The 17,390-nt window shown below is 47.7% G+C and overlaps 1 protein-coding gene across 2 annotated transcripts; it reads left to right on the top strand.

The window, feature by feature from the left end:
• The first annotated feature begins 5 nt into the window (after window positions 1-5).
• LRRC41 (leucine rich repeat containing 41) lies at window positions 6-17,376 on the top strand. 2 transcript variants are annotated; one of them, XM_032429849.1, is made up of 10 exons: window positions 6-469; window positions 4,059-4,145; window positions 4,818-4,888; window positions 10,602-11,739; window positions 14,445-14,705; window positions 15,216-15,380; window positions 15,469-15,567; window positions 16,123-16,245; window positions 16,468-16,543; window positions 16,651-17,375. In XM_032429849.1, the coding sequence occupies exons 1-10, from the start codon at window positions 271-273 to the stop codon at window positions 16,868-16,870; spliced, it is 2,439 nt and encodes an 812-aa protein (XP_032285740.1). In that variant the 5' UTR covers window positions 6-270; the 3' UTR covers window positions 16,871-17,375. The 2 variants fall into 2 exon arrangements, with proteins under 2 accessions (XP_032285740.1, XP_032285731.1); XM_032429840.1 differs by lacking the exon at window positions 6-469 and adding an exon at window positions 748-1,636 and having other exon boundaries at window positions 16,651-17,376.
• Window positions 17,377-17,390: the final 14 nt, after the last annotated feature.

The following is a 17,390-nucleotide window of genomic DNA, read 5'->3' on the forward strand; positions in this document are numbered from 1 at the left end:
AACGCAGGGGATAGGGGGAACTGGTATTTGCACCTGAGGAGGATTTGCTAAGTAATGTCCCCTTAATCGTGCCAGTGCCGACTACATCGATCTACGGATTTATTTAAAATATTGGCTTCTAAGAGACTTGGGAAGAATGCGGATTTATCCGTTATTCCTTTAGCGCAGTTCCCAGTCTTCCCCACATCGCTGATGAAACCGTCCTAACTGCCGACCTTTTCAAGATGGCGGTCCGCGGGTGCCACTCTCGGGCTCGCGCACCTCCCCAAGATGGCGGCGCCCGAGGCCTGGCGCGCCCGGAGTTGCTGGTTCTGTGAGGTAGCGGCGGCAACGACCATGGAGGCCACGTCCCGGGAGGCGGCGCCAGCGAAGAGCTCGGCCTCGGGCCCCAGCGCTCCCCCCGCCCTGTTCGAGCTGTGCGGGCGGGCGGTGAGCGCCCATATGGGGGTTCTGGAGAGCGGGGTGTGGGGTAAGTCGCGGGGTGAGGGGCTACCTCTGGCAACGAGCGGAGGCGGCCCAGCGGCCGGGGGGCGCGGGGGGCGAGGCCGGGAGGCCTGGGGCAAGGCCCAGCCCGGGGCACTGGAAGCCACACCGTCGGGTCGGAACATGAATTCCGTGCCTGACCGGGCTGGACAGAGTAAAGGCGGGGACCAAATCGGCAGGTGGACGCGCACCGCGGCCTGGCTGGGGGGCGCGGGGGGCGAGGCCAGGAGGCCCGGTCTGGGGCCAAACAGGCAGGGCCCGGGAGACAGAGGCTGCAATGACGGGCCGGCCGTGAGCACCGAACTGACGCTCGGGTCGGGCCGGGCTGGGGAGTGTCGGATGTCGAACCGACGGGCAGGGATGGCCCCGCTGCTTGGGGGCGGGGGCCGAGGTTGGGAGGCCCGGCCTAAGGCAAGGAGGCCAGGCCCGGGGCCACCTAACCTGACTGACGCGCGGGGCCTCCCGTGTCTGCTTGACAGACCGCGGGTGCCGGGACTCCGGAGGCCAGGCTGATGGGCAAAGGCAGCCCAGTGGATTGGAGAGCCAGGGGCTGGGGGGAGAGGCCGAAGGGCCGGGGGCGCCGAGGCCTGTCCGACGACCCAGAGTTGAAGGGAGCGCACTGACGACCGGGGCCTCGGGTGCCAAATTGCTTGAGCGCGGGACTGACGGGCAGGGCAGGGAGCGCCGGAGGCCACTCGGATTGGCCTGAGCGGAGGAAGGGCCCGGAGCGGGTGAAGGGAGGCCGGAGCGGGTCAGCAATCGAGGGAGGCTCGAATGACGGACAGGCGGGAAGGGCCAGCGAGGCCCCAGGCGGGGCGACGGCCCCGGGATCCCGGCTGGGAGGGGGCGCGTCGCCGCTGGGAGGCCCTGGGCTGAGTGCGAGCGAAAAGAGGCCCCGGGCCTGAAAGCTGCCGCGGACCGATGGCCCGGCCTGGGCTGAGGGCGCCCGGGCTGAGCGGCAAAGGCGGGCCCGCGGCGCTGGGCCGAGGGGCCGGTGGGCCTGGGATTAGGGCGGGCCGGCGCGGGCCAGGTAGCGCCGGAGAGGAGGCCCGCAGCCGATGGGCACGCAGAGGCCGGGCTTTGGAGTGGGCGCCGCTGGACCCAGACGGGCAGCTGATGAGAACAACTCGGGTCGGCCTTGTGAACACTGATGGTGAGAGTGAAAGAGAGGAGAGTGAAGGCTCTGGGGGGTAGGCCTGCCCGCACGGGGGATGAGGGAGGCCTTGGGCCTGACAGACTGGTGGTGTGAGGGGGTGGGGTCCAGAGGCCAGGGCTGAAGCTGGGTGAGGAGATGCAGGCCAGGCCTAGGGCCCAGGAAAGGGGGAGGGAGTGGCAGGAGAGAAGGCCTCGGGCCTTGAGGGGGTGAGGGGGTGGGGTTCTGGAGAAGGCCTCGGAAGTGGTGGTAGTGTCTTTGCCAGGAGGAAGGCCCTGGTAAGGTCAGGAGTGAGGGCTTGAGGTCCTGGGATTGGGGGTCTGGGGGGCTGCACACTGAGGAGGTGGCTGTGAAGAAAAGGCCCTAGAGTTTGGGGGGTTGGGCCTCCAAGAATAAGCCCCAGAGCTGTGGAGACTGGTTAAAGAAGGCCCAGGGATGGGAGCAGGCCCTTGGTGAGGTGGGGGTGGGGCACTGATCCTGAAGAGGCCCAAGTGTCTTCCTGCAGTGGGGAAGACTGTTAGAAGTCCTCAAGCTGGGGGGGGGGGGGGGGGGGATTGTGGAGGCCCTGTGCCAACAGCTGAAAGAAGGGTCAGGCTGACCCATGGGAAACAGGAGAAGTCTCAGTGGAACTGGGCAGGGTGCTCAGAAAAGTCCTCAGAAAAATGTGGAAGAAGGCAGAGAAGCTTGGCTGTATTAGCCTGGAGCTTCTAGGATGCTAAACTTGGCTAGGAGGGAAGAGGACTGGGTGTGGAGGCCTGGAGTTGGGAAGAGGAAGCATTAAAGGTGTAGGCTGGAAGGAAGCAAGGAAGAGCCTGGCTTAAGAGGAATGGAGAAAGGAAGAGGGGGTTTGTGGATAATAGAGGATGAGAATCCCCAGTGGCTGTGAGAGGGGATGGCTAAACAGAGCAGATTGGTGGAACAGAGGAGAAAGAGCTCCTATGGGCCTAGACCAGGTAAACAGTCACAGAGAAAAAGCTGAATCAAGTTAGGCCTCTTAGGAGAGCCAAGTAAGAGGCCTGCTAAGAAGTGCTCTTTTGGAGGAAGGTCTCAATGTGGGCTAACAGCCAAGAAAGGCTTCCTGGAGGCAGTGGACTAGGGTTGCTTTGTGTAGGGAGAGAGAAGGGTAAAGTGAGTAGAGGCAGCAGGAAAGGATACAGTGAAGAGACAAGTAGAATAGGTATGTTATACCTTGAATGCCAGGATGTGGAGCTTGGACTTTATCTTGAATGCAGTAGGGGCCTACATTAATGTAATAGCTTAGGGAATTAATACTTTCATTCAGCAGGTACATTGAGTACTATGTACAAAGAATTATACTAAACTCTTGGACATCAAGATTCAATTATTCTACAAGTAAAGATAAAGGGAGATCCTAGAATAGAAGTTTTGAAAGATTTTCCTTAGATATGGTATACTATAAGATCTAAGACTTGTTCTTGGCAGGACAGAGAGGCTATTGACAGATAATAATAATAAACAACATTTAGTGAGCTGATTATGGCCAGACATGGTCTTAAAAAGATTACAAGCATGATTTTCTTTAATTTTTATAACAATATTATGAGGGAGTTACTACTACCTCCATTTTAAGATTGAGGAAACCGAGTCTTAAAGATGTTAATTTGCCCAAGGATTCATAATTAAGTAATAGAATCAGAATTTCACCCAGTTTTGTCCAACTCTAGAGACTAAACCATTTAGTCAATACTATAAAGCCTCTCAAATCTAGACATCAGCAAGAACAAGTTTTGTTTTTATGATATGTTGAATTTAGAGTTAGGGCCTAATTATTTCTATTGTTCATAGGAAAGTACTAGTTCAGGATACAGTAGGGGCCCAAAGAATGGGAGTCACCAGCCTGGAAGAGTGGGAAGGGAATTCAGAAAAGGCTTAATAAAGGGCACATGATACTTGAAAGATGAGTAGTTGATATGCTGAAAATGGCAAGGACATTCCTGGTAGAGAGCAGCACGACAAAGGCACAGAGGCAGAAAGCAGTGTAACGTGTTAGGTAAATGAAAAAAGTAGTTTAGTGTGGCTGAAATAGAGGAGGCAAAGCAGGGAGCTGGAGAAGTTAGTAGGGCCCAGATTATGATGGATGTTTTTATCACACTATCCAATAGGACCTTTTAAATGCAGAGTAGTTCATTATGCTAGGCAAAAGTGAACTGAGGAGCTCCTAAATGAACATATCTGCTTGCTTTATTATCTCATCCTTGAAGATGTGCATGCCCCTGAAATTCCAGCTGCCAACTAAGTGGCTGAAGATAAGTAGACTAGAGTTTGAATTAGACTTAGGTTAGTTTCTACAGGTTCCATTTGCCAAATGAGAAGTCTGCTCTTCTGTTTTCCTTTCCAGTAGGATAAATAATGCTTGGAACCCTGGGAGAAAAAAGTAAATTTTGTGTTTTGGTTTTTGTAGCCCTCCCAGGCCCAATACTTCAAAGCATCTTACCTCTGCTCAATATATATTACTTGGAGAGGATTGAGGAAACTGCCCTCAAGAAAGGTAAGTGTCTTTCTCTCTCTTTCTCAGTCAGTGATGGTGCCTTGCTTACAATGATGTTCTTCAGGTAAATATTACACCTGATACCTGCATAGAACTTCATGCTTTTCAAAAAGTACCCTCACACCTACTTTCTTATGTGATTCCTCAGATTGTCCAGTGAAACACAAAGCAAGTAAATGATCCCAGTTATACTAATAAAAGTAAAACCACAGGCACACCACAATTAATAGCTAAGACATACTGAAACCCAGATCTTCTGAATCTTCATTTTTCTGTTTTACCGTGCTGTCTTCCAAACCCCTCACTGGACAGATCTGTTAACAGCTAACATTCATCTAACTAATCCAGATATGCCAAGCACTGTCGTAGGCACTTTACCTGGAGAAACTCATTTAATCTTTTCAACAACTCTATGAAATAGCTATTATTAACTACATTTTACTGATAAGGAAACTGAGGTACAAAAAGATTAGGTAAACTTGCCCAAGGTTACACAGCTAGAGTGTGGTTTGCTGATATTTAAACCCAGGCAGTCTGTCTTTAGAGCCAGTGCTCTTTACTAGTCTGCCATATTGCTCCTGTGAACCCAGAGAAGGACAACATTAAAAGCTGATGTACCTCACCCATGGTGGCCAAAGAGCAGCCAAGTAAATGTGATATTTCTCCCCACAGGCCTCTCCACTCAGGCCATCTGGCGCCGACTATGGGATGAGCTGATGAAGACAAGGCCTTCCAGTTTGGAAGTAAGTTAAGGCACCAGGTAGAACTCTGGCCTGACTTTGCACAGTGAAAGCAGGAATAGCTTATAAACACAAGCTGGGTACTGGTAAAGTGCAGGGACAGCGATGGAGTGAATTTGGGAGGAAATGGCTTGTCACAGGGTTCTTGGCTCTGATGGCTTGTCACAAGTTTCTTTCCATTTGACATTTGTCACTGACTTGATTGCTCACTGTGTTTGCAGGTAACACAAAACAGGGAAAGGTAGTGATCACAATGGATGGCAGAACCCAGATTCATAGAGGTCTTGAAAGGGCTGGAGCAGTGGTCAAACTTGACAAGATGAAATTTAACAGAATAAACCAATTTTCACTTGAGTCTAAAAAATTCCAATTGCATGACCTTAGGGTAGGAGGTGGAGGGGTCTGGCTTAGCAGCAACTTGTATGAAAAAGATTAAGGGGGTTTAGTCAACAGTGTGCTAAAGCTACTCATATAATGACTCTCCTCTGAGCTGTGTGAATCAATGTAACTATAATATAAGCTGAAGGACAAGGGGGATGATAGACCTGCCTGGCTCTGCAGTGGTCAGGCTACCCCTGGAGTATGGAGAAAGAAGTCAAGGCCACATCACGTGAGTCACATTTGGAAGACTGGAGATGTTTTTCCTGAAAAAAGAGAAGATCTGGGGAACATGAACTATCTTGAAATATTTGAATGACTCTCACATAAAAGAGGGATAATAGACTTGTTCTGGTAGAAGCTAAAGGAGAATAAATTTCTGCTAAACTGAATGTAGAATTTTTAAACTCTTAGCTTATTGGTGATGAAACAAGCTAATGCCAGAGCTAAGAAGCTTCCCATCTCTAAGTGTTCAGATAGAGTCTAGATAACTACCTGACACAAGGGTATTGTAAAAGAAATCCAGCATTTTGAGAGGTTAGAAGATGACTCTAGGGCTCCTTTTAGCCCTGAGATTCTGTTATTCATTGGTTCAGGTATAACTTGCTCTTATTTAAGCAGAATTTCTTCTGCTGCTCCATAACTATGGGACAGAACAGATTGAGTTCAATAAACATTTACTAAACTTACCACACACCAGGTCTTATGTTAGCTATTGGAAGCAGAGACACTAATCTCTCACATTTAGCAGGGAAACCTGCAAACAAATACATTGTGCATGGTGGGATAAGTGGTGTGACAGTAGCAAAGAGGTTGAGGGAGAAGGGAGCATGACAGTCTTTCCTGGGAAGTAGTATTTGAACTGAGCTTTAAATGGTGGATGAAGCCAAATGATAAGAAAACAAGTTCTTATCAGGAGATTTAATTTTTGGGGGATGTACTGGGTTCAGTAACATTCAGCTCCATATCCTTCAGCTTTCCTACTTCTAGATCTGGACACAACTCCTGAAGTTCAGTGCAATAATGCTAAGGCCCAAGAAAGTCCTCAGGCTGTACAGGAATTAGGCCGTATGAGGAAGAAAAGTGGATGCAAGATTAGAAAATACTAAGTTTCCTGAAACTTAAAGATGCATGGGATTCACTTTGTCCCAGTGTTTCCCACACAGTATGGTTGACTAGCAGATGATAGAGATCGTAACATCTTTCACTTAGAGTAAGCTTTTTTTCTCCAATATTATCTCAGGCTTCCTGGTAGTTTGTTATCTTTTCTTGTCTCAGAGCATTTCAGAACATTAAGGAAGCCCCAGGCTTGGTAGCCTAACAGTCCCCTAGACAGAGGTCATTCCAAAGGGTACCTTCTTCTGCTTCCCAGTTTTACATGACAGTAACCTTAACTTCATAATTCAGAAACACTTATGAGTGCCTGCTCAATTCCAGGCACTGTGCTAGGTTCTAGGGATACAGTAGTGAACAAGATAGAGATAGCCCCTGATTGCTTATAAAGAAATAGGATTTCAAACTGTGTAGTACTAGTGTATGTATATTAAGAGATCTGTAGAATAAAATAGATATTTTGGAGACAAAGCAATGCGGAATGAAGGATTATTCAATAAATGAATCTCTGGTTAGTGGTTAACTATTTGGAAAAAATAAAGTTAGAGCCTCATTTTACAATATACTCAATTTCTATATGGATTAAAGATTAAATTGTAAAAAGTCAAAGCACAAAACTAAAAAAAGAATAAAGGTGACTGGTTATCTAATCTCAAGATGGAGAGTGTTAATTATTAAATGGGCAGAATCAAAAAAGCATGGACATATTTGGCGATATAAAATGCCAACACAATTTAAAAGGTACATAAACTAAGAATGTTGCAACAATATTTGTAAAACAAGAGGATAGCGGGAATAAGACAAACTATCCCAATAGAATAAGTAAAGATTGGGACAAAATATATAAAAATCTCCAATAAAATATATTGAATCTCAAAAATAAATGAGAAAGTATATAACTCTTAAATAAGCATATATATAATATACTTATATAAAAATAAGTACATGTAATATATAGTATAAAAATATATAATATATACTTATTTATATATATAAAATATATATTATTTGGCTAGAAATTCTATTTCTTAGAATTTATAGTATATAAAAATGGAAATACTCATGAAGATTTATTTCAAGATGTTCATTACAGCAACTTAATATCAAAAAGCTAGAAACAATTTATTCAATATGCAGGAATTGATTATAGTATATTCATATTTTCAAAATATTAATAAAGCCATATTCTGAAAACATTTAGATACATGGTGGTAAAAAGGTAATGACACAGTGGCATAATGTTTTAAAAGCCCAGCATTTGAAACTATTCAGAATTGTCTCAAAGTTATAAAAACAATTATCGATAGCTATTCACATTTACATATACACTCGAAAGAATGGGTTTATAGATTTTCCACAAACATTTCTGTTATCAGAAAAATAGTGGACAATGGTTTATGAACATTTGCTGGCTCTGTGTAGTACAAGAAAATATTTAGCCTTCCCTCGTTTGTATACCCACTTCCTCCCCAACTAGTGCCTGAGCCACCAGGCTGTGGATGGGCCAAGGACTGTGTTGGTAGGCAAGTGTCATTTCACCTCTTTGGTGGTGCCTCATTTCCCCTACTCTTGCCCAAAAGAATGTGTTTAAATCACTTTACATTCCCTGAGCGATAGTGTACAAGCACACAAAATGAGTGGCTTGAGCTAGATCTCTTAGCTATTTCTTAGCTTTGAAGTTTTAGCAGAGATTCTTCTAAAAGGTGGTGATGGAATAAACTGCAGTGAACTACTGTCTGCTCATAATTGAAATAGTTGTCGTAATTAACTTCAGATACTCATTTAATCCTTAAAACTGTCTGATGTAGGTAGGTTATTTTCTCACTTTACAGATGACGAAACTGAGGCAGAAAGAGGTGAAGCAGCTTGTCTGAGGTTATAGTTAGTGAATGGCAGACTCAGGATTCAAGTTGAGGCAATGTGGCTCTGGACTCATGCTCCTAATCACTGTGTCATGCTGTTCTCACTGCAGTTATCACATGTCTGGGGTGTTCCAGTTTCAAATATTCTCTTCTACTGTCTTCATCAAACAATAAAATGTGTGAAAAACAACACTAATAGTTATCTAAACTACATATTCCACATGCCTTATGGTCAGAAGTAGCCATAACATCTTAGTTCACATCTTTGTCCATATTTTAGGCCTAGAATGTCTCATTTGTGAAGTTAAAGCCTTGCTAGGTTACCTGCAAGTGTTTTCCAAGGCTGTGAGCATGGGCCAGCAAATGTGTAGGAAGGTGTTAGAGTGAGGTAGGATTCAGGAATACCCTCTCTGCTTCTACTCGAGGCTGAGTGGAGATTTGGTTGCCAGGTATTTTTTCCTGGTCCCCCAATGCCCCCCCACTGTTGCTGGTGAGAGAGGTCCTTCCCTCTTGTTGCTACCATGCGGTTAGCTCAAACATGAAGTCATTCCTAATTATTACCACAGCAGGCAGTGTCATGGGGAATAGCCAGGGCAAAGGAATGACACTTTTGCTGAGAACCATAGGGGTCCAACTCCTGCCAAGAACCTCAGATATAAATTGAGGGTCACTCTGGTATGAGGGAATGCATAGAGGTAGGGTAAGTACCAAAGAGAAGTGTCCCTTAGTCTTGAGGAACCTCAGCCCCCCACTATCTTTTGCTTCAGGCTGAATAAGCACCCTGCTTAACAGGCTCTGGTCCATCAAGTCCATCTCACATTGCCCATCCAGACTAATTATTACCATTAGCAGTAACAGCAATAACATTTTGTATTTTACAGTTTATGAAGTGCTTTCACTTGCATGATCTCATTTGATCTTCACAACAAACCTGTGAAGCAAGTGATATTATCCACATTTTATAGATGAAGAAAGAGGTTCAAGAGGTTGAGTATAGTGGCAGAGATGACACCTGTATCAAAGTCAGCAGACTTCTGTACCTGAGGAGAGAATGGGGACTTAAGGAAGTCTGTGTGTCCTCTTGTGGTGGGGGTGGGGGCAGTAATTGCAAACCTATATATATCAGAATCATCTGGGGGAGGTTTAAAAAACAAAAATGCATGGGCCTTACTGCAGATGTAACATAAGAGAATTCCCAGGTCTGGATACCTGGCATACGAATTTTCAAAAAAGAAAAGCTCCACAGTCAATTCTGGTATGTACCAAAGGCTGAGAAATACTTGCATTCAGAGTTCTTCTAAATGTACCGGAATAGTCTGATGAAGTCTCATATGCATCAAAGTCAATAACTACTGCCCTGGAGAAAACCGATCTAAGATTTGGACCCTGATCTCCAGGAATTTCTAATCTGGTTGGGTAAAACATGTACACAGCGAAGAGACTCAACACCATGAGACAGGTCTACCAATGTTTAAGACCTGAATAATCAGAGTAGCAGAGGAGTCCCACAAGAGGCAGGGAGAGGAGTAGAAGGGGTCATACAGAGAGACACAGATGAACAGCCTCAACAAGAGTAAAATGTTAGTAGGTCCTCTCAGGAAGCCAGCAATGAAGAGCATTTCTGGCAGATGTAGGAGAGGGCATAAGAAGGCAGGTTTGGGTCAGTAAGGTGATCAATTTGGCCAGAGCAAAGCATTCATGTGAGCAAGATGTGAGACAGAAAGCTTCTCAGATAGACAGAGGCCATATTGTACAGGGCTTTCCCTGCCAGGCTGAGGAACTTCAGATTAGCCCTCAGCAGTGGATAGACTCGGGGCGGGGGGGGGGGGGGGGGGTTTAAAGCAGAATGTAATCAGACATGTTTTACAAAGATGAATCCAGTGGACTTGCACAAAAGTTTGGGAAGGGGAAAAGGAGATGGGGGAGCATTCAGGAAGCTAATGAAGTGGTCAGGTGTAAGGTGATAAGGGTCTGAACAAAGGTGGTAATGATAAGAATGGAAAGTTGGGATCAGGTTCTAGAAACAGATGTGGAAGAAGTTACAGGATTGTTTCACTTGAATGGCAGGCACTATAGCAAAATAATCTCTGGAACCAAATTTCCCGGGTTCAATCTTGATTCTGCCACTTACCTGTGTAACCACAGGCAGTAACAACCTTTGTGCCTTTTTTCCTACCTGTAAAATGGGGCTAATAGTAACACATACCTCAAAGATGTGAAGATTAAATGAATTTGTGTAAATTATTTAGAATGTTGCCTGGCTCAGCAAATAGCTATTGGAAGGGAGGAACCCGGGATGATGATCATGGTTCAGCGGGTACCCTCTTAGTATCACAGCTGTCTGGCATGTTCTCTGCTTTCAGAGTGTGACCTGTTGGCGAGCCAAGTTTATGGAGGCCTTTTTTTCCCATGTTCTACGTGGGACCATTGATGTATCTTCTGATAGGCGTCTCTGTGACCAGCGCTTCTCACCACTTCTGCATAGCTCCCGCCATGTCCGGCAGCTCACCATCTGCAATATGCTGCAGGGTGCAACTGAGCTGGTGGCTGAGCCCAACCGCAGGGTTCTGGAGACCCTGGCCAGTTCCCTGCACACCCTCAAGTTCCGCCACCTGCTGTTCTCTGATGTGGCTGCTCAGCAGTCACTTCGGCAGCTGCTGCATCAGCTTATTCACCATGGGGCTGTCAGCCAGGTGTCGCTGTACTCCTGGCCTGTGCCTGAGTCAGCCCTTTTCATCCTTATCCTCACCATGAGTGCTGGCTTCTGGCAGCCAGGCCCTGGTGGCCCACCTTGCCGCCTCTGTGGAGAGGCCTCCCGAGGCCGGGCCCCATCCCGAGATGAAGGGTCCCTCCTGCTGGGCTCACGCCGGCCTCGCAGGGATGCTGCTGAGCGATGTGCTGCAGCCCTGATGGCCTCTCGGCGGAAGAGCGAAGCCAAGCAGACAGCCAGAGCTGCACCTGCCACCCGAGTAACACGCCGGAGCACACAGGAGAGCCTGACAGCAGGTGGGACAGACCCTAAGAGGGATCTGCACCCTCCAGCAACCTCCCACGAGGCTCCTGGCACCAAGCGGCCACCCTCTGCTCCAGCCACCACCTCCTCTGCCTCCTCTTCCACATCCTCATCCAAACGGGCTCCAGCTAGCTCAGCCCCACAGCCTAAGCCCCTAAAGCGTTTTAAGCGAGCTGCAGGGAAGAAGGGTCCTCGCACCCGTCAGGGGTCTGGTGCAGAGTCTGAAGACCTGTATGACTTTGTTTTCATTGTGGCTGGTGAGAAAGAGGATGGGGAAGAGATGGAGATCGGGGAAGTGGCGTGTGGAGCTTTGGATGGATCAGATCCCAGCTGCCTGGGGCTTCCAGCACTGGAGGCCTCCCAGCGATTCCGCAGCATTTCCACCTTGGAGCTATTCACAGTTCCGCTCTCCACGGAGGCGGCTCTGACACTGTGCCACCTGCTGAGCTCCTGGGTGTCTCTGGAGAGCCTCACACTCTCCTATAATGGTGAGTGCCCAGCAGGGGCAGGGATGGGTCTCACAGCGGCACCAGCTGTGTGCCCAATCCTGTGGAGGGGAATAGGGAATATGATCAAGAAGCTGCAGATGAGGCCCTGCCTGCTTCACAGTGGGACAGAAAGCACACACATGAAATAGGGGCAGACTTTCACTGTTGGGGAAGAACATGAGGTCTGTAGGCCTGATTTAGAGCTGTAAGCAGGGGTTCCTGAGAGGCAGCGAGGACCTGAAGAATGGGTACATTTTAGCTATGGTACGCAATCCACAGGCAGGTGGGAGAAGTTTCGTGTATGCAAGGCCCAGCCAGGGCTAAGGTTGGGTCGTCCTCCCAGTCCTGTCAAAGCAGCGGTACAGACAAGAAGATATAGAACACGCTTTTATCAGACCAGCAGCCTGTGAAGCAGTCCTCAGTTCTTACCCACCTGGCTGTGCCCAGCTAGCCAAACTTCAACTCTGGGTAAATCTACCAATCTACCTAGCTTGCTGAGCACGTAATGGAGAAAAATCACACAACTGTGTAGATTGGTGCTACTATACATTCAATCATCAATCTTATATGAATCCTATGTTTGCAACATTAGCTCCCATTCCTACTACTTCCAAATGTTACCCCCTTTTCCTTTCTCAGCAGATGACTTCACCTCCTACTTCAGAGAAAATAGAAGCCATCACACATGAACTTCAGCTTATTGCTAACCAACCTAGAATTCTACATCTACACTCATCCTTTCCTCTTTCACAGGGGGAGTGATGGCTATCCTAACTAAGGCTAACTCTTTTACCTGTGCTCTGGATCCATACCCTCTTGCCTTCTTAGGAAAGCTTGTTTCTCAAATGCCTTAGTAATAAGAACTAACTTTTATATACTGCTTAGTATGTGTCTGGCACAATTTAAGTATTCTATTAATTGAATCCTTACAACAACCCTATGAGGTCAAGTGGGTTGCCCAGGATAACCTCACGAGTAAACTGTAGAGCCAGGATTCAGACCCAGGCGACCTGATTCCAGAATCCCAAGGTTTTGAACCACTACTTAATGCTGCCTTCCTTCTCCAAGATCCTCCTTGTTGCTAAGTCCAATACATACTTTTCAGTCCTTCTCTTACATTAATTCTTGGTGGCATTTGCTGCTATGAAACAGCCTTCATGAAATACTCTCATTTCCACTACCTCAATATTTTTTTTCTTCTCCCTTTCTGGACATTATTTGTTATCAATGTTCAGAGTTCCTCAGAGCTCTGCCATTTTACACATACTTCCTGGATGATTTTGTCCATTCCCTTGGTTTCAAAAGCCAACTATGCTGAAGACTCCCCAGTCTATGACACTGATCCAGTCCAGATCTTTCTCCTCAACTCCAGAACCATTTTAGCCAGGTGACTACTAGATATCATTTCATAAATCACAGACTCCCCAACCTGAATGCATCTTCTCCCCTCCATGCTGCTCCTCCTCCTGTTCTTTCAGTGACCTCACAGCCCTCAGCTGCCCAGAAGACAGCTGGGTTCTTTTGCACCACATCTGTCTTTAAGAACTCTCAAATCCACTTATCTCCACATCTTAATTCAAGCTACCATTACTTCTCACCTGGATTCAACAGTTCCTCCTGACTCCGTACTCACCATACAATTCACTGTCTACTCTGTAGCCAAGCATTTTTTTTTTTTTTTTTTTACTAAAAAGGCCAATTCTTTTTAAAAAACCCCTATAATTTTTTCCTTCCACCATTTTTTTCTTACAGGTCATTCGTTTTCCCCCCCCCTCTTTCTTTTGTAGGGGCCTTTTGAACCCCCCCCCCCCCCCCCGTACTTTACACACCAGTCACATTGAGTATTTTTCAGTTCTTGGAACCTGCCATTCTTCTTCCTTCAGGCCTTTATATATGCTGAGTTCTCCCTGCTGGTCACTCCTCTCCCTCAGTTTAGCCTGTCTCCTTCATGTTCTTTAGGGCTCAACTGGGAAGTTTTTACTGATAGAAGCTGGTGTGGGTACCAAGTACCCATCCTTTGTGCTTCCACAATACCCTACACTTCCCCAGCTCCCCTCACACATTTTTGTTGTTCATCAGGCTACACAGGCAGGAATAAGATCTGCTGCTCATCACTGTCTAGCAAAAACTGTATTTACTAGGTGCTGGGTGAGGTGTAACAGGAGGAATGAATCCACAGGAACCTGCTCAGTCCAGGGGGAGATAATGTTGGCTTTGTGGCATTAAGCCTCTGCTCTAACCCTTCTGGATCCTGCTCCTTTTTGTAGGATGTGGTTATCATTTTTTGCTCTATTCCCACCCCTTTAAAGTATTCCCTACTGGGTCATTGTCACTCCCCTGCTTAGACTTCAGATGTTCCATGTGACCTATAAGAAAAGTCCAGAGTCTGCTGCTGCCCTCTGGGCCTGGCCCTATCATTCAGCTGGCAGCACAAGATTCCCCGCCCCACTCCCCATGTCCTATCTTGTATTGTGACTGCCCTCACTGATGCTTGAGGGCATGGCCCAGTACAGTAGACATCAGTTTGCTGGTTACCTGAGGAAAAAGCAAGACAATGAATGAATAGTTGAGACAAATGATTTTAAATAACCTGATCCAAAGCTCAAGAGATTTGGTAGTTATCAACAGAAATATCTGGAGTTGTCTCTGAATGTTACTCCTGCTGACACTCCCACATGACTGACCTAACTTCTTTCCTGCCATAGGCCTGGGCTCTAACATCTTCCGCCTGCTGGACAGTCTGCGGGCCCTGTCAGGCCAGGCTGGATGCCGCCTCCGTGCCCTGCATCTCAGTGATCTGTTCTCACCACTGCCCATCCTGGAGCTGACACGTGCCATTGTGCGAGCCCTGCCCCTACTTCGGGTCCTCTCTATCCGTGTTGATCACCCCAGCCAGAGGGACAACCCTGCTGTGCCAGGGAATGCAGGGCCCCCTAGCCACATAATTGGAGATGAGGAGATACCAGGTGAAGCAGTGTGTGTGTATGTGTGTGTCCACACAAATGTGCAGGTGCATTTGTGTGAGGAAGGTGGAAAGACCTCTAATCCAGGCCTGGCACCACTTATTCCTTAAAGAGGGAATGAAATCCATTCCCTCTTTAGAGCCTGTTCAAAGATAACCATGGCCTGGAGAGTCCAGACCACTATTAGCCCAGTAGGAAGTGACCATGGCAGATTAGTCTCTTCTTTATATTCCCTTAGATCCTGTATGTTTCCTGTGTCACCACTCTGCATACTCGTATTTGCTTGCCTGAGTAGTCTAGTCTTCCTGGACTAAAAGCTCCAGAAGGGCAAGGACTAAATCTCATTTAGTGCTCTGTTCCCAGAACCTAGCACAATACCTAATGTGTAGTGTGTACTCAATGACAAGTAGATGAATGAAATTTTTTAGTGAATCTCTAAAGAACAGGATGGGACCTGTTATGGGAGTAGAAGGGAGATGGCCAGCTACAATCTTTTCTCCCTACCATATCCAGAAAACTGCCTGGAACAGCTGGAGATGGGATTTCCACGGGGAGCCCAACCAGCCCCACTGCTCTGCTCTGTGCTGAAGGCCTCAGGTTCTCTGCAGCAGCTGTCCCTGGATAGTGCCACCTTTGCCTCTCCCCAAGATTTTGGGCTTGTGTTACAGACACTCAAAGGTAGGACCCAGCTAGAATGGTAAAGGAAGGGTAGACTTTGTATCATTCTTTGGGAAAGTTAAGGCCCATGGCCTCTACCCCCATGCAGAGTACAACCTAGCCCTGAAGAGGCTGAGCTTCCATGACATGAATCTGGCTGACTGTCAGAGCGAGGTGCTCTTTTTGCTACAGAATCTGACTCTTCATGGTAAGTTCTTCATCCAGAACCTGGGGCACTCCTGGGTCCCCACTGTGGCCCTGCCACTACCTCACTGGAAAGAGCCAGCCACTGTTCTCGGCCGTAGAGCCTCAACTGTCCAATGGCTATAGAGCCTGCAGTTCCTCCTATACTGAACATGGGGAAATTACTCACCTTTACAGTACCTCACTCAAGTTTTTCTTACCTTTCAGTGGCTGGCAGAAATAATAGTGGTGGGTAAGAATGAATATGTTGGGTCAGGCTCCCCTCATAGACTTGCCCCTAATGCCCACCCCTGCATAGTGGACAGTCAGTGGATAGAGGAGAAAAAAATTAAATGGAGAACTGTTCGTGTAGAAAACCTCCCAACAGTGAATATCTGGGCTGTCTCTTGTTTGAATCCGATTTAGTTCCAGTCTTGCTTGGGGTCTTGGAGAAATTTCCCTTCTCTTTCTGGGCTTCTATAAAAACATTCACACCCCTTGCTAGGGCCAATTGGGGCAGGAGGGGCAGCACCAAGTCCTAATGTTAGCCATCAGAATTTATTCTAATTTCTCTTGACAGAGATTACCTTCTCCTTCTGCCGTCTGTTTGAGAAGCGCCCGGCCCAATTTCTGCCTGAGATGGTTGCTGCTATGAAGGGCAACTCCACACTGAAGGGCCTCCGGCTGCCAGGGAACCGCCTGGGTGGGGGCAGGGCCCTGGGAAGGGACAGGGGGAAGGAGCCAGTCCTTTGACTTAGAAACTCAGTGGATGAAGGCATAGGCCTCTCCACTGGGAACACGGGGGTTAGAATACAGTCGTATGCTGGAGCTTCAGGAGGCTGGGCTTCTACCCACCAGAACTGGGTTGGGATACCCTTGGTCCCTGTTCTTGGGCAGTTATAGACATTTCTCCCCTTCTCCCCAGGGAATGCTGGCCTGCTGGCCCTGGCAGATGTTTTCTCAGAGGATTCATCCTCCTCTCTATGTCAGCTGGACATCAGGTATATGGGGAGGGGGGAAGGGACAAGGGATGGAGCTGCAGGGATATATAGCAGGGACATAGGGATTAGTTGTTTCCTGGGTGTCTAATCCATCTCACCCCTACCAGTTCCAACTGCATCAAGCCAGATGGCCTTCTGGAGTTCGCCAAGCGGCTGGAGCGCTGGGGCCGTGGAGCCTTTGGTCACCTGCGCCTCTTCCAAAACTGGCTGGACCAGGATGCAGTCACAGCCAGGGAAGCCATTCGGCGGCTCCGGGCCACTTGCCACGTGGTTAGCGACTCGTGGGACTCATCCCAGGCTTTCGCAGATTATGTCAGCACCATGTGATGGGGCCCATGCTTCACAGGCCCATGCTCAGTACCATCAGCTTGCAGGGGCTGAGACATGGGCTGTGACACGGGCTGCCCAGAACTCCCAAACACCAATACTGTCTTTCTCTTTCTGCCACCTTTTTTTCTCTTTTTTCCTTCTTCCCTTGCACTGAGGTCCTGGAGGCCTTGATGGGGCTCAGCAAAGGCATTCCCACAACTGGGTGTAGAGCTTTTGGGCCCCTTGCCCAGTACTCTGGGAACCCTGGGCCAGGTTACAATGCTCATCAGTCACTGGGGACGGCTACCCTCCCCCTGCCCAAGGTTCCTGCTTTCCCTCCTCAAGCAGGTACCCAGGCTTTAGAGAAGTTTAGGAGTGTCCACTACCAGGCCTCTTCTCCGCTGGACTTACCATGCTGCTCCCAGGCCTCAGTCCCTTTCATACCTTTATTCCTTTCTTTTTTTTAACCAAAAAAGTTTTTCTTATAAAATAAACTTTGGGCAAACATCACGCAGCCCTCCTTGATGATTTTTGTCCC

This window comes from Phoca vitulina, unplaced genomic scaffold (genome assembly GCF_004348235.1).
Source record: "Phoca vitulina isolate PV1807 unplaced genomic scaffold, GSC_HSeal_1.0 scaffold2, whole genome shotgun sequence".
NCBI classification, from domain to species: Eukaryota; Metazoa; Chordata; class Mammalia; order Carnivora; family Phocidae; genus Phoca; species Phoca vitulina.

What these genes read in the sequence shown, in the direction of transcription:
- LRRC41 (XM_032429840.1), top strand. Translation starts at nt 1,405, where the DNA reads ATGGCCCGGCCTGGGCTGAGGGCGCCCGGGCTGAGCGGCAAAGGCGGG. An exon ending in TGTGTTACAGACACTCAAAG is followed by an intron (nt 15,381 to 15,468) that starts GTAGGACCCAGC and finishes ACCCCCATGCAG; the next exon opens with AGTACAACCTAGCCCTGAAG. An exon ending in CTATGTCAGCTGGACATCAG is followed by an intron (nt 16,544 to 16,650) that starts GTATATGGGGAG and finishes CACCCCTACCAG; the next exon opens with TTCCAACTGCATCAAGCCAG.